General features: G+C 40.8%; 1 protein-coding gene across 1 annotated transcript in view; it reads left to right on the forward strand.

Moving 5' to 3' along the window:
- The window catches only part of l3mbtl3 (L3MBTL histone methyl-lysine binding protein 3), a 172,953-nt gene that overhangs the window by 75,792 nt on the left and 80,168 nt on the right, over nt 1-16,993 (forward strand). The window contains exons 11-15 of the mRNA XM_072556048.1: nt 627-778; nt 4,747-4,823; nt 10,933-11,018; nt 12,874-12,984; nt 15,820-15,934. Coding sequence (XP_072412149.1) covers nt 627-778; nt 4,747-4,823; nt 10,933-11,018; nt 12,874-12,984; nt 15,820-15,934 — 541 coding nt within the window. The remainder of the gene's footprint in view (nt 1-626; nt 779-4,746; nt 4,824-10,932; nt 11,019-12,873; nt 12,985-15,819; nt 15,935-16,993) is intronic.

Raw genomic sequence — 16,993 nt, forward strand, 5'->3', positions numbered from 1 at the left:
AAGTGCACATCTTTTTGGACTGTGGGAGGAAACCGGAGCACCCGGAGGAAACCCACGCAGACACTGGGAGAATGTGCAAACTCCACACAGTCAGTTGCCTGAGTCAGGAATTGAATCCAGGTCTCTGGCGCTGTGAGGCAGCAGTGCTAACCACTGTGCCACCGTGCTGCCCACAATAACACAAGTTGTTACCTGAATATGAGAACTTTCAAAAAGGAAAACTGAAGGCGCTGGGAGTAAGTGACTGACAGTAAGTTTCTACCCTTTATGCAACATTGAATCTACTACCGTATTAAGATTTTAGTGTAGATAACCTTATTTTAATTTTTATTTGATATAAACAAAATAGAATATTTTCATGATTACTAGTGTATGTTTTCATTTTTATTAATCCAATTTGGCAATTTCAAAACAATTCTAGGGCAAAATTGTTGCTGAAAGTTCTCAGACGAAACCGAGGAGAGTTTTTTATTTGCTCAGGAATCTAGTTAAATTATTTGGAAACATGTGCTAATTTCTAGCTGTCAATACCAGACCGTGACAAATCCTGTCACTGTTTTAAATAAATGTAAACACAAAATTATGTATTCCAATAAATATTTTTGATTTTTCTTTTGTTGTTTCAGACTATTACTCCATTAGGCTTCCGAGTGGGAATGAAACTGGAAGCTATTGATAGAAAGAATCCAGAATTTATTTGTGTGGCAACGGTATCCGATATGGTAGATAATCGTTTTTTGGTGCATTTTGACAACTGGGATGAAAGCTATGATTATTGGTGAGCAAATCAGCCTTTGCAAATATGTTTGTATCTGCTTGATGTGAAAATCCATTTGAAAGTGTTTTAACCACAAGAGGGTGCTCATATGCCAGTTAATGCATGTATGTGCAATTGTGATTGGTTTAGTGAGATCATGTGAAAGGTGGAGACAAAGGAAGGTATTTGCATATCTACAGATAATTTATTCAAAATTAGTAAAAAGAAACCTCAAGTCACACCAGTTGTCTTGTGAATTGTCTTGTTTACCTTTAACTCGCAGATCATTCCATTTGTTGATCATTCCCAAATCTTATTTGTTTAGCATCTCCAGCTAAGCTAGCACTTGTGGACCATTATTGATTGTCTTGGAGAAAGTTCTGATATCATTGATGATCCAGTCCTTATTAATTATAATGTTTCACAAAACACTTTTTTAAAAAAAAAATTGCAAATATCAAAAAATTTTTTAGTTTCCTTTATCTTCAGTTTCTTTACAAGTCTGCTTTAACCCCTTAAAGGAAAGTTATCACCTAATTTCCAGTTACAAATGCAGGAAATATTCTAGGTGTAAAACCTGAAACTGCTGCAAATACTTGACAGATCAGGAAATATCCATGAAGATAAACACTTAATGGGCTGAATTTTCCATTTTCACTTAAAATATTTTGTCAAGACAAGTCATTGTGCCTGGTCCACTGTGGTTTGGAGCGAGTTTTCTCACACAATCGTCCGCTCTTCTCTTCTTTAATTATGCTACCAGGCTCTTGGACATGTTGCTCAGGAAATCTTCGTGGCCACCTTGTGACCGAACAGAATCATTGATACTTTCACACACCACTGCAGGGCGCTGTGCATTTTGTCTATTGACTTTCAATGAACACACTGCCATTCAAGGCCAGGAGACATATAATGGGCAGCTCATATCTCCACTCCCTCAGTGCAGTGGTTTGTTAAAGTTGCAAACTGCACTGCCTCTCTCAAATTCAACATTATCCTACAGATGTTTTCACATTTCAGGGCAATTTTTCAGTCCATGCATATTCTAAAAGTATTTGAAAGGCTAATGATGATGGAAGGGACAAAAGGAGATTCCTCAGGAACCTATCAAACTTCTGACTACCATGAGAGACCTTGCTACACAATATTTGATCGTGATATCCTGATGGATGCCTTGAGAGCTACCTAACCTTAGCCCATGTGATACTAGTGCATTGTGTAGTTGTTTTCTCTAATTATCAGGAGGGCATGTAATCTGTAGGTATTTTAAAGTAGAATCATTCAGATATAAAGTGTATCATCAGATGAATAGTTAGACATTTATTCAGTCACAAACAAGCTCTCTAGCAAATGGTCACGGTTTTGTAACCATGAGATGAGGCATTGTTAATCTACGCCTGTATTGTCTTTCAGACTGTGAAAGATAATGACAGTGAGGTCTGAGCGCCCAGTGTCTCATCACTCTCCCCTGTATTTTCACCCTGCTGCTTCTCTGTCTGGAGGTCTCTGTTCTTGCAGGGTGTGCTGACTAAGTTGCAATGGCTACCTCTTTCTGCATTGCCTTCTGATTTGAGCAAAGTCATAAGGACTCCAGCATAGCATTCTCCATGGGAGCAGGTGATCTGTGGGAATGTCAAAATGATAACAGAATGTAATTGAAGGAAGTTCTGAGTCCTTACATCCAAAACAACTAAAACCCATGTTAGGTCCTCTCACCAGTGTAGGTGCCTTTCCAAGGAGCTTCCATAAGAAACTCTTGCAGCTTTTGTCATTTTTGTTTGGTTTTAATTCATTCATGGGATGAGGGCATTGCTGGCCAGAGTCAAACACATTGCTGTGGGTCTAAATTCACATGTAGGTCAACCAGGTAAGGATGGAGTTTCCTTCCCTGAAGGATATTAGTGAACTAGATGTTTTTTTTGACAATCAACAATGGATTCATATTTCCAGATTTTTATTGAATACAAATTCTACCATCTGCTATATTTGCATGTAATGTCAGCCATTTTGTGTATTTATTGTGCAGTTGAGTTTCTATCTGACGTGAAGGCACCATCTGCAGTGCGCACACATTTCTTCCTGTCTTACATGTATCTTTTTTACTTTTGACCCCTGATCTTTCAGACTCCTCCCCTTCATGTTTTGGCCCTTTTATCGATGTTTTCTAATCAACCTATTCAGAGATGTTATTGCACACTCCAGTGACATTATCACTGTACCATTACCTCTCCAGAGATGAGGATTATGCCCAGATGAATTTTAAGAAAGCATTTGATGAAGTAATACTTAAGTGACTATTGAATAAAATTTAGGAATGGAAGCATAAGTAAAAGATGTTACAAGGCCTGGAGGCAGTAGATTGTGGTAAGTAGTTGTTTATTAGACTGAAGAATGGCAGACAATAGTACTCCTCCCAAGGGACAATGCTCTTTTTTTTAATTTAACTTTATAAAACTGACTTAATTTTGTTTTTATTCTAGGGATGTGGGCATCACCTGCTTGGATTTCTTGCCCAACTGTAAATGTCCTGATGACCGTTAAGAGTCAACCACATTCTTTCCTAAAGTGAACTAGATGGATTTTTACAGCAATTGAGAGTTGTTACATTAGGCTAACTTTTTTATTCCAGATTTTTATTGGATTCACATTTTGCCATCTGCAATAGATGGATCCATGACCCAGATCCCAAAAATATTAGCTTAAGGTTCTAGAAAACTAATCCAGTGAGATTATCACTACGCCACTTGACTATTGAAATAGAGTGTAACAGTTTTTTCAAAAAATATGTTGACAATACTCCACTTGAAGATGCATCAAACATTGAATAATTTACATAGACTGGCGGATTGGATACGCAAATGAAAAATTAGAATTTAATACAAGGAAATTCGTGGTGATGTATTTTGAAAAGAAAAGTGGGTAGGGACAAGCAACGTATATGGTGGCATAGTTCTCAGGTTTTTCTGTGTAACATATACAAGTTATTCCTTGTACTACACCCCTTGCAGTGTTCCTTCTGTATTTAGATAGAGAAAATCTTTGACTGTAAAATGTTGGATAAATCAAGACTTTATGCTCTGTTATCTTGGAGAATGTAGGCATGTGAATAACAGCAAAGAAAAGCTCAGTTCCGTTTTGCTCATTTGAAATTCCAGCATAAGAGATGCTATTAAATTCCAAAGTCTTTTAAGCATATATTGGCTATTAAGTACAAAAGGAATGTGGAAAAAGTGCTGCAAGTTAAGACAGGATCTACATTTACTAAGGTTTGCCAATTTTCTTCCAACTGTAACCTTTATCTGTGCTGAAAGGGACATCTTAATAAGAGGTAGCCTGGTTAAGGTAGTGGTCTCCCTAACTAGCAACTTTTCTTGTTTCTAGCCAAGAGAAACAGTAAAATGAGTACCTTCTGAACATCAAATATGTGACCAAGCTTGAGGGTTTGTTTATCTTTTGAACCTTTTCTCTCTTCAAGAAAGCCAATGTGTTCTGCATTGAGAAGGTTTCTGGGTGGCCTTGACACACCTCTTATGAAAATGAAAACTTCCACAGCATGTTCTGACCTTCCTCCCTCTTTCAGGTGCTCACATTGCTTTCCTGAGATGAAAGTGCCTTCTTGTTTAGGGTCATTACCGGAAGGGATACTCTCCAGTTCACCGGAAGACACACTGGGCATATTATGTCAAGTGTGCATGACTGGAAGATCATATCATGAAAGTTTAATTAAGTTACAAAGCTGACAAATATCTAAAGACTTCAGTTGTGAGCCATGGAACAAAATCCATGATACAATGTTTGTTGCAGTTCTGACAAAGTGGCCTGGAATTGCCTCAGCTACTCGCTCAGTGTAACTTTAATATAAGCATGACATGTATGGAAACTGTGTTTCTGCCTCTTCTAGTGGTGGAGAGTTAGCGGTGGTTCAGTAGTTACATTTATATTAATATACATGTTCTAACTTTACTGTGGTGCTATGATTTGTTTTCTAGGTGTGATGCCACTAGTCCTTACATTCACCCTGTGGGATGGTGTCTGCAGCAGGGGAAAACCCTCACAACACCACCAGGTGATTGCTCTCTTGACACCGATTGTTATGTGCGTTATGTATGATGGATTGAACAAACCTGCCCTCCTGACATGAAGCTACATATGCCAGCATCACTCCTGGTGATCAGTAGCAGCAGCTGCCATCTGAATTTTAATAAGCCAAAAATCTTACAGGGTTTTTGTTGATTTATATGAGTAGGTTTGGAATATGCAATCACAACAGCAAAACTGTGCCAGAGTAGAAATCCATCAAATCTTGTTCCAAATCAGGAAAAAATAGACTGTGCTATCACTGAAGTAAAAAAAAACATGGAATCACTGCCTCATTACTCAATACTAATATTTACCAAAATGCAGATTGTGCACTAAGCAAGGTGTATTAAGAAAATGTTGATAAATGACAATTCTGGGCAAGACTAGATACGGTGGCTCAGTGGTTAGCACTGCTGCCTCACAGCACCAGGGTCCCAGGTTCATTTCCAGCCTCAGATGACAGTCTGTGTGGAGTTTGCACATTCTCCCTGTGCCTACGTGGGTTTCCTCCGGGTGCTACAGTTTCCTCCCACAGTCACAAAGATGTGCAGGTCAGGTGAATTGGCCATGCTAAATTGCCCATAGTGATAGGTGCATTAGTCAGAGGTAAATGGGTCTCAGTGGGTCACTCTTCGGAGGGTCGGTTTGGACTTGTTGGGACGAAGGGCCTGTTTCCACACTGTAGGGAATCCAGTCATAACTAATCATCTTCTTCCACATGTTCTATTCTAATGACACTATTGTTGAAGTATTTTAATTGATGTCAGCAAGATATTCATTCACCGGTACATAAGCAGCACTTGTTAGTACATTTGCAACCCAGCTAGAAAATACCTTCATTTTAGGAAAATTGCAGAGCATCTTGGAAAAAAAAAGTTAACAAGCTCAGTTGTAGTACAGGGAGAACCAGCCATTTGCATACAGAACTGGCTTGAAGGTAGGAAACAGAGGTTGTGGAGGGTTCCGTTTCAGACTGGAGGCCTGTGACCAATGGTGTGCCACAAGGACCAGTGCTGGATCCACTGATTTTTGTTATTTATATAAATGATTTGGATGTGAACATAAGAGGTATTGTTAGTAAGTTTGCAGATGACACCAAAATTGGAGGTGTAGTGGACAGTGAAGAATGTTACCTCCGAGTACAATGGGATCTTGACCAGATGGGCTGAGGAGTGGCAGCTGGAGTTTAATGTAGATAAACGTGAGGTGCTGCATTTTGGAAAGGCAAATCGGGTAGGGGGAGTGTTGCTGAATGAAGAGACCTTGGAGCGCAGGTTCATAGTTCCTTGTAAGTGGCGTCCCAGGTCGACAGGATAATAAAGAAGGCTTTTGGTATGCTTGCCTTTATTGGTCAGTGCATTGAGTATAGGGGCTGGGAGGTCATGTTGCATCTGTACAGAACGTTGCTTAGGCCACTTTTGGAATACAGAGAAACCTCGATTATCCGAATATCAGATTATTCGAAGGAGATCTCAAGGTCCCAACAGAAACATTACGTCAAAGAGCTGTTTCAACCCTGATTTAGGTCTTTTGTTTACAGGTACAATGATTAAAAACGAACTTGGCTCACTGAAATGATGCCGAGAACAGTCCTGGCACTATCTCCAAAGGACTGCTCTCTCTCTCCTCCCACACTTTCTCTGGAGTTCTACACTGGGTGAACCCTAAACCTCCCCTTCCCCAGATAATCTCTCCAACGTTGTACAGGGCAAAGGTAGAACCTATCAAAAAGTTGCAGTAAAAGGGTGTGTGTGTGTGTGTCGCGCACACTGCTTGGAAACTCCACTTACTGTTGGTGTACAGTCTGGCTGCCCCTAGGTGAGGAGGGGGAACGGGGTGGGGGTGTGGATAGGGGTTGGACGGTGAGTGGTACTGGACAGGAGGGGTGGTGTTGGACAGGGTTGGGTGCGGGGTGGGAGTACACTGGGTTGGGGGGTGTGGGGTGGGAGGAGACTGGTTTGGACAGGGTTGTGGAGTGGGATGTGAGAAGACTGAGTTGGGGTGGGGGGACAGGATGGGAGCAGTGGGGCAGGGATGCAGGTGGATGGGGGTTTGGGGAGTGGGGTGGGAGCAGTTCGGGTTGGCGGGGCGGGGCATGAATGGGGTTTGGGGGTGGGGTAGGAGGAGACTGGTTTGGACAGGGTTGTGGAGTGTGGTGGGAGCAGATGGAGTTGGGAGGCGGGGGCAGGAGATGGATGAGATTGAAGGGTGGGGTAGGTGCAGACTGGGTTGGGAGGCGGGGTGGGGGTAGACTGACAGGGTTTTGGGGGAGTGCGTGTGGGAGTGGGCCGGTCGGCGCAGATGGTAGATGTAGTTGGGGGCAGGGTAAGGGCGGATGGGGTTGGGGAAGGGGAAAGGTGGGTGCTCACCTGCGGTTTGCTCCTGAACGGGGAGCAGACTTCACAGAAAACTCCGAGCCCCAGTGGAAATCTGTTAATCAATTATCCAAACAAAATAGTGCCTGCCAATCTTGTTCGGATAATTGAAATTTCTCTGTGCTGAGTGCAGTTGTAGCAAGGATGTTGTGAATCTTGAAAGGATTCAAAAAAAATTTACAAGGATGTTGCCAGGGTTGGAGGGTTTGAGCTAGAGGGAGAGGCTGAATAGGCTGGGGCTGTTTTCCCTGGAGCATCCGAGGCTGAGGAGTAACCTTATGGAAGCTTATAAAATCATGAGGGGTATGGGTAGGATAAAAAGCCAAGGTCTTTTCCACAGGGTAGGAGAGCCCATTACTAGAGGGCATAGGTTTAAGGTGAGAGGGAAAAGATTTTAAAAGGGATCTAAGGGGTAACCTTTTTATAGAGTGGTGCGTGTATGGAATGAGCTGCCGGAGGAAGTGGTAGAGGCTGGTACAATTATAACATTTAAAAGGAATCTGAACGGGTACTTGAATAAGAAGGATTTAGAGGGATGTAGGCCAAGTGCTGGCAAATGGGACTAGATTAATTTAGGATATCAGGTCCGCATAGATGAAGGGTCTGTTTCCATGCTGTACACTTCTACGATTCTATGCCCTACCATATATTTTGATTACTGCAAGTCCAACTGCACTGACCAATCTCTGTCACTAGGTGGAGCCTGGCCAATTTAACTATCCTGTAGAACACAGGTGCTGTATTTCAGCTTACTTTGGTTTTACAGTAACTTCATTAACATTTCAAGAGTTCAGCTGTTTGTTACTGCTCGCACTATATTTCAACTTGGCAGTTACTGTGTAATGCTTTACTCTGCTAAGGAAGACCACACAGAACCAAAATAAAAAAAGCACAAAATCTGTGGATATGGAAGATCTGAAACAAAAACAGAAACTGTTGGAGAAACTCAGCAAATGTGGAGAGAAGACAGTTAACATTTTCCTTTTCACCAGACCCAAAATATTGATGCTACTTTCTTTCCACAGTTGCTACCAGACCTGCTGAGTTTCTTCAGCAATTTCTGCTTCCTATCAAACCTGACTACTGTTTTAAGAGACATTTCCTGTAGGAATCAGTGATTCACGACAAGTCTTTTAACTTGAATTCAAAATTTTCACCAACACAACCCCAAGTTCAAGTAGGGACAACTTGTAGTTAATTCTGAAAAGAACTGACTTATCAAACCATCAGCATCTGATAAATGCTTATGAAATGTTGATGTCTACGCGCAATTGAATTATTACAAGTAGGAATAATTGAAATAATGGCTATAATAGCAAATTGACTGGGGGCAAATATTCATGGGTAAAGGGACGGCTGGAAAACGGGAAGCCCTTAGAAATGAGCCAATGAGAGTCCAGAGACAGTATATTCCAGTTAGGATGAAATGAGAGGCTGGTAGGTGTAGGGAACGTTGGATGACTCAAAGTTGAACCTTTGGTTAAGAAAAAGAAGGAAGCATATCTCGGGTTTAGACAGGAAAGATCGAGTGAATCCTTAGAAGAGTATAAAGGTAGTAGGAGTATACTTAGGAGAGAAATCAGGAGGGCAAAAAGGGGCCATGAGATAGCTTTGGCAAATAGAATTAAGGAGAATCCAAAGGGTTTTTTACAAATACATTAAGGATAAAAGGGTAACTAGGGAGAGAATAGGGCCTCTCAAAGATCAGTAGAGCATCTTTTGTGTGGAGCTGCAGCAGATGAGAGAGATACTAAATGAGTATTTTACATCGGTGCTTACTGTGGAAAAGGGCATGGAAGATATAGAATGTAGGGAAATAGATGGCGAAATCTTGAAAAATGTCCATATTACAGAGGAGGAAGTGCTAGATGTCTTGAAATGAGTAAAGGTGGATAAATCCCCAGGAGTTGATCAGGTGTGCCCTAGAACGTTGTGGGAAACTAGAGAAGTGATTGCTGAGCCCCTTGCTGAGATATTTGTATCATTGATAGTCACAGGTGAGGTACCGGAAAAGTGGAGTTTGGCTAATGTGGTGCCACTGTTTAAGAAGGGTGGTAAGCACAAGCCAGGGATCTATAGCCCAGTGATCTTGAATTCGGTGGTTGGCAAGTTGTTGGAAAGAATCCTGAGGGACAGGATGTACATGTATTTGAAAAGGCAAGGACTGATTAGGGATAGTCAGCATGGCTTTATGCGTGGGAAATCATGTCTCACAGACTTGATTGAGTTTTTTGAAGAAGTAACAGAGAGGATTGATGAGGGTAGACCTTTAGATGTGATCTATATGGAGTTCAGTAAGGCATTCAACACGGTTCTCTATGGGAGACTGGTTAGCTAGGTTAGCTCTCATGAAATACAGGGAGAACTAGCTAGTTGGATACAGAACTGGCTCAAAGGCAGAAGACAGAAGGTGGTGGTGAAGAAGGCTTCTTCAGACTGGAAGCCTATGACCAGTCGAGTGCCAGAAGGATTGGTGCTGGGTCCATTACATTTCATCATGAACATAGGAAGTATAGTTAGTAAGTTTGCAGATGACACCAAAATTGGAGATATAGTGAACAGCGAGGAAGGTTACCTCAGATTGCAACAGAATCTTGGTCAGATGGGCCAATGGGCTGAGGAATGGCAGATGGAGTTTAATTTAGATAAATGTGCGGTGCTGTGTTTTGGGAAAGCAAATCTTAGCAGGACTCACACATAATGGTAAGGTCCTCAGGAATGTTGCAGAACAAAGAGACCTTGGAGTGCAGGTTCACAGCTCCTTGAAAATAGAGTCGCAGGTAGATAGGATAGTGAAGAAGGTGTTTGGTATGCTTTCCTTTATTGGTCAGAGTATTGAGTACAGGAGTTAGGAGGTCATGTTGCGGCTGTACATGGCATTGGTTAGGTCACCTTTGGAATATTGAGTGCAATTCTGGTCTTCCTATTGAAGGATGTTGTGAAATTTGAAAGAGTTCAGAAAAGATTTACGAGGATGTTGCCAGGGTTGGAGGATTTGAGCTATAGAGAGAGGTTGAATAGGCTGGGGCTGTTTTCACTAGAGCGTGGAGGCTGAGGGGTGACCTTGTAGAAGTTTATAAAATCATGATGGGCATGGATAGGTTAAAGAGACAAAGTCTTTTCCCTGGGGTGGCGGAGTACAGAACTAGAGGGCATAGATTTAGGGTGAGAAGGGAAAGATATAAAAGAGACCTAAGGGGCACCTTTTTCATGCAGCAGGTGGTACGTGTATGGAATGAGCTGTCTGAGAAAGTGGTGGAGACTGGGATAATTGCAACATTTAAAAGGCATCTGGATGGGTATATGAATAGGAAGGGTTTGGAGGGATATGGGCCGGATCCTGGCAATTGGGACTAAATTGGGTTGGGATATCTGGTTGGCATGGATGAGTTAGGCCGAAGGGTCTGTTTTCATGCTATACATTTCTATGACTCTATTTATGTTTGGCCATCTTATCGATTTGGGCCATATAAAATGTTGCAAATTTGGTTTTAGTACCTTATTTTCACCCATTCTTTAATCAAAATTATGTAGATTAGCTTAAACATTCAAAATGTTTTTAGACATGTAAGCAGATACCAGGTGAATAAGAAAGTCTTGGCTTATTTTAAGGCAAATAGAAAAGCTACAATGGGGTGGCAGGGAGAGGAGTATAACATGTTATGAGGGTTAATTGTAGAGCTAGAATGTTTAAAGATGAATTTATTTCATTTGATGTAGATTATCATGATCCTAAATGGTTTACATGGGAGAAGTACTTGGAAGAAACAAATTCTCTGCCTGCTCCTGCAAGAGCATTTAAATCAGTAAGTAATTACAGAATAAATGAATGATGCTGTTCATACAAGTTTTATTATATCAAATAAAAAAATTAATTGACCACATTGTCATATTAGAAAAGGAAATCACTTTTGATTTTGATTTGCATAGAGCAGAAGTAAACATCAATCTTACAGTTTGCAAGGGGTTGGGGAAAATATATTAACTTGGATAAAAGATTGGCTGATGAATTGAAAAAAAGAGATTTGTGATAAATGAGTCTTTTTCCTGTTGGCAAGATGTAACTAGTGGGGTGCCTTAGAGTTCACTCCTAAGGCCCCAACCATTTACAATCTATAATAATGATTAGGATGAAGGGATAGAAGGTACGATAGCCAAATTTGCAGGTCACCTCAAAGTTGATTGGAAAGTAAGTTAAGTAAAGAAAATGTACATATGGATAAACGAGATGAATTGGCCAAAATTTGGCAGATAGAATTTAACATGGATAAGTGTGAGGTTATCCATTTTTATTTGAAGAATGAAAGGCAACCTTATTATTGAAATGGAGAGAAACTACAGAGTGCTTTGGTGTAGAGGGAGCTGGGTGTCGTCCTGCATGAGTAATAGAACTAATATTTAGTACAGCAGGAAATAAGGGATGGTAAACAGTGTTTTGGCATTTAATGCTTAAGGACTGGAATATGAAAGTAGGGATGCATTGCTGCAACTGTACAAGACATTGGTGAGACCACACCTTGAGTATTGCTTACAGTTTTGAGCCTCTTGAGGAAGGATGTAGACGCATCAGAAGCAGGTCAGAGGAGATACACTAGATTGATTCAAAAGATGTGGGGTTTACCTTAAGAAGGCAGATCGAGCAATTTAGGCCTATATTCTCTGGAGTTGAGAAGAACAAGAGAAGGTCTAATTGAGTTGTATGAGATGTTAAAGGGAACTGTCCAAGTAGACATAGAAGAATCTTTTTTTTCCCCATTTCATAGGTCAGTGCAGCATCGAGGGCTGAAGGGCTTGTGCTGTGCTGTAATGTTCTGTTATAATTTAGAATAAGATGTAATAGTTTTAGGAAAAGGGGGAGCATATTTAAAACAGAGCTGAGGTGCAATGACCTCTCAAAAAATCGTGAATCTGTGAAATTCATTAACCCAGAATGCGGTGGATTCTGAGACACTGAATAAATTTGAGGAGATAGATAGATAGATAGATTTTTAATTAGTAATGGGTTGAAGGGTCCTGGACAGCAGGCAAGAAAATGGAATTAAGGCTGAGGTGTGATCAGACATGATTGTCAAATTAAGTCTACAGTCTTACCAGACCATAGGGTTGCTCTCTCATTAGAGAGAGACAACTGGTGATGATTTTACATGAGTGCCACCACATCTCAGGCCAGAGGAGAGATTAAGAAGTAGAGTCCTTCATAGTAACGTCAGCCAGTACAGGAATTGAACCCATGCTATCAACATCACACTGCTTTGCAAACTAACCATCTAGCCAACTGAGCTAAACTAACCCCGCCATGAATAGCAGAGCAGGCTTGAGAGGCTGAATTACCATCCTGCTCTAAGTTCTTATAATGGTAAATCTATTTACCTAATGTCTAAGCATATTCTGACTATATCCTGCTCAATTCATGCTGTATCTAAACTAAAAATTAAGAATTGGTCTCAGTACAATGTTTTGTTCTGCAGTAAAAATTGGTAATTTTGAATACATGTGCTAAGTTCCAATTTTAATATTTTTATGTCTGTTTGATATCTCCAGTTAAAAATTAAAATTTCAGGGTATGCTGTTTTTACCTATCCATCAAGTCTTGTGGAGGCTGCCTGTGAAAAGTAATTTCCGAAACAGTGATCTGTATTGTAATGCCCTGTATTGTTTCAGCGCCCCATGCATGGATTTTTACCAAACATGAAACTTGAGGCTGTTGATAAGCGGAATCCAATGCTGATCAGAGTAGCAACAGTTGTAGATACGGATGATCACAGAGTAAAGGTAGGTTATTGCATTTGGAATTTGGATTGCTAATTAATTGTAATTACTAATTGATATGTTTTGTGTTCGAGGCAGAACGCATGGGAAATTGGATGAGAGTTGGGACATACTCAGTCAACATATGCAACTCATTAAACCTGTTCTCTCTTGAAAGATTAAAACCATCATGTTCATGAATGCACCGATGTATAATTTATTAAAAACAATATATTGAGTACATTTTGTCTCCAAGATCTTGTTGGTTCTCATTTTTGTCAGACTTCCATGTCAGTATTATTCACTATACGTTTTTGTCAATGTTTCCAGTGAAATCCTGATCACAGGCTCCTATTCTGTGAAATTACAGGCTCTAACCACCAGGTGGTGATGTATTATCTTCGTTCCACCAGTTCAAAATATTTTCTGAATATTGATTACTTTTCTCTTTTCTAAGTAGAATTTCTTTTGTCCAAATTAAGTGAACTGTTCCACATAATTAAAATTGTACAGCGGGTTGCCTTTCTTGTGTTTTCGTTGGTCCAGATCTTCAGACCTGTTGGATACCCAATAGAAGACCCAAAGTGTGCATGTGGACCCCTCAAAAGCTCTGACACACTGACCTCAATGAGACTTGCCCAGGAAGTTTGAACTTCTGACAGGCAATTCTCCTGTTTTCGAGGAACCTCTTTAAACCAGAGTTAGAACCTTTTAGATTGCTCCAACTTATCTAGTTTTAGCAAATGTTGGACAGAAAACTCCTCATCAAGTTGCAGACTGTCTATAAATCTGATCCCAAAATCCCTCTCACTACAAGGCCTGATATTCCTCTTGCTCACACCCCTTCCCCACTGACCCCTGATGACACCAAAAAAACCACTACTACCTTCGAATGCCAATTTTCGCACCCACCATCCCAACCTGGCTATCCCTGATCTGGTTACTCTTATAACCATGTTCATTTATCCATTTTCTGTCATCCACTCACCCTTCGCTGACCTTTACAGTGAACATCATAAACTTGCTTTATCGCAGTCAGTTCAATTAAAAAAGGGGCAAGTTCAGCCTTCTCTACCCTCCCCTCTTGCCCCTTAGCTCCAGTGCAGCAATGGAGCTCTTTGACTGAAAAGTACCCACCATATTTCTGAAGAAGCCAGGTTCAGAGACCCAGCCAGAAATCTGGAGCAGGTCAGAATGGATGTAATGAAGAGCAGAGTGACGATTTGAGAATGATTTCAGCTCCCCAAAAAATCTGGGCATGGTTCCTTCAATGTCTCAGAAACAAACAGGTTGATTTGCAAGGATCTTGCCAGGATTGGAGGGTTTGAGTTGCAGGGAGAGGCTGAATAGACTGGGGCTATTTTCCCTGGAGTGTCGAAGGCTGAGGGGTGATATCTTTTATATAAACCTTTTTATAAAGGTTTATCAAATCATGAGAGGCATGGATAGGGTAAATAGGCAAGGTCTTTTCCTTGGGGTGGGAAAGTCCAAACCCGGAGGGCATAGGTTTAGACTGAAAGGAGAAACCTATAAAAGGGACCCCAGGGGCAACTGCTTCACGCTGAGGGTAATTTGTGTATGGAATGAGTTGCCAGAGGAAGTGTTGGAGGCTGGTGCGATTACAATATTTAAAAGACAATTGGATGTGTATATGCATAGGAAGAATTTAGAAGGTTAGGGGCCAACTGGTGGCAAATGGGACTAGATTAATATAGGATATCCGGTTGGCTTGGACAGGTTGGACTGAAAGGTCTGTTTCTGTGCTGTGTATCTCTTGGACTCTTGTCAGTAAAACTGTGAACACTCAGCCCCTTGCTTTGATAATGATTTGAACCATGGACAACAGTCATGTATTAATAATGTTGTAATGATAACATTGGGAGGATATGTCAATAAACAGCTTGAATAGATTGTTCGTCAACTCTTGGTTACAGACAGTTTTCTTTTCAACCTTTTACAGCGCAGTGCATTTTAAATAGCTTTCCAGTTCTATGTATGTTGATGTTTTGAAAGCCCTTCTGAGAAGGTTTATTAGACTAACACCTAGAATTAGCAGATTTCCGTTTGACAAAAGACTAGACAGGCCTATATCCTCTGGGGTTTAGAAGAGTCAGGTGATTGAGATTGAAATGCATAAGATATTGACATGACTTGATGTTGAGTGTGTTTCCACTTGTCAAAGAATCTCAAACTTGGAGGTCAAAGTTTAAAAATAAGTGATCGCTCACTTCAGATAGATGAAGGAAAAAAGTCTTAATGGATTAGATTACTTACAGTGTGAAAACAGGCCCTTCGGCCCAACAAGTCCACACCGCCCAGCCGGAGCGCAACCCACCCATACCCCTACATTTACCCCTTACCTAACACTACAGGCAATTTAGCATGGCCAATTCACCTGACCTGCACATCTTTGGACTGTGGGAGGAAACTGGAGCACCCGGAGGAAACCCACGCAGACACGGGGAGAGCGTGCAAACTCCACACAGTCAGTCGCCTGAGGCAGGACTTGAACCCAGGTCTCTGGCGCTGTGAGGCAGCAGTGCTAACCACTGTGCCACCGTGCCGCCCTAGGTTGTGAGCGTTTAGAACTTCCTTCTTCAAAAGACAGTGGATGCCGAATCTTGAAATGTTTTGAAAGGCAGTCATATAAATAGGTTTTTGATTACCGAGGGAATGAAAAATTATGGGGACTATACAGGAAAGCAGAATTGAGGTTAAAATCAGATCAGCACAAGGCAGAAAAGGCTCAAAGGGCTGAGTGGTCTCTTTTTGCTCCTTGTTTATGTTCTGTGATAAAATCAGTTGCTCTAATATCTTAGTGCTTTTAAGTTTGACTGTACTTTCTCATTGTTTATCTAGATACATTTTGACGGCTGGAACTATGATTATGATTACTGGATTGATGCTGATAGCCCTGATATCCATCCTGCAGGCTGGTGTGCTAAAACTGGACACCCTCTTCAACCACCTATCAGTAAGCTCCATCTATGAAATTTATCTCCTTGTAAGGATAATATTTTTCTTATTAAAATAAAGTAGTGAGAGCTCAACAAAACAAAATACCACAACTTTCCTGTTGTACATGGCTATTTGTTAAGACACACAGCTCTGGCCTCATAAGCAAGCCTCCAGCGTTCTTTAAATCCAATCATACCCTCAGTGATCTTTTACCCTCTGTCGAAACATTCCCTACTCTCTCCTTCCTGCTCCAAACTCAGAAACAGCTCAAAGCCTCCAAACTGTATTGACAGCTGGGATCCATTCATATGGTGATGAGGCTGAGGCCTCCCAGGGTTTATATGTGCTGTCACCTGCAGACATCAGTTATCATTTGGATATCTCCAACACATTTAATTGAGACTATTAAAGTTGAGCTCTTGTGGTACAGTGGTAGTGTCCCTACATCTGAGATCAGGCACCTGTGTTCATGTCCCACTTGCCGCAGAGGTGTGTAATAATGTGTCTGAATAGGTTAATTAGAAAATTTGTTAAAGTTGGCAGAGCATCTGCATCCCTTTTGCCCGTGATTGTTTCCAGTACATTCCTCAGCACCTTTCCTGCATCCAGAATAACATTACACCTTTGTGTTTGGTATATAAGATAAATCTGGAAGTCTGGTTGGTGATGGTTGGAAGTAATATAAATTTAGGGCTTGATCACATCACTTGTATTGCTGCTAGGTAATGGCCATGCGAACAGCGACAAACAAAATTATTTAGTTCCTGTTGTATTTGAATACATTTGTCACCTTTTGAGTATATTCAATATATCATTATCACTATGCATGTTCCATTTTTGTTGTTTTGAAATTTGATTGTGCTTTGACCTTTTAACACTGAGGACATCTTGCAATTAAATTTGCAAATCTCCTAGATTTAATGAAATTGGACTGTCTTGGAAATATTCATGGGCTACTACCTGAGTATCACTGGTAGGCGATTGAAAAATAATTATAATGTTTGAACTGACATTTTAATTTGGATAATGATATTTTCTAAAACACATTAAATTGTGTTATATGTAGAAAATAGAA

This window comes from Chiloscyllium punctatum, chromosome 3, assembly GCF_047496795.1.
Source record: "Chiloscyllium punctatum isolate Juve2018m chromosome 3, sChiPun1.3, whole genome shotgun sequence".
Taxonomy (NCBI): domain Eukaryota; kingdom Metazoa; phylum Chordata; class Chondrichthyes; order Orectolobiformes; family Hemiscylliidae; genus Chiloscyllium; species Chiloscyllium punctatum.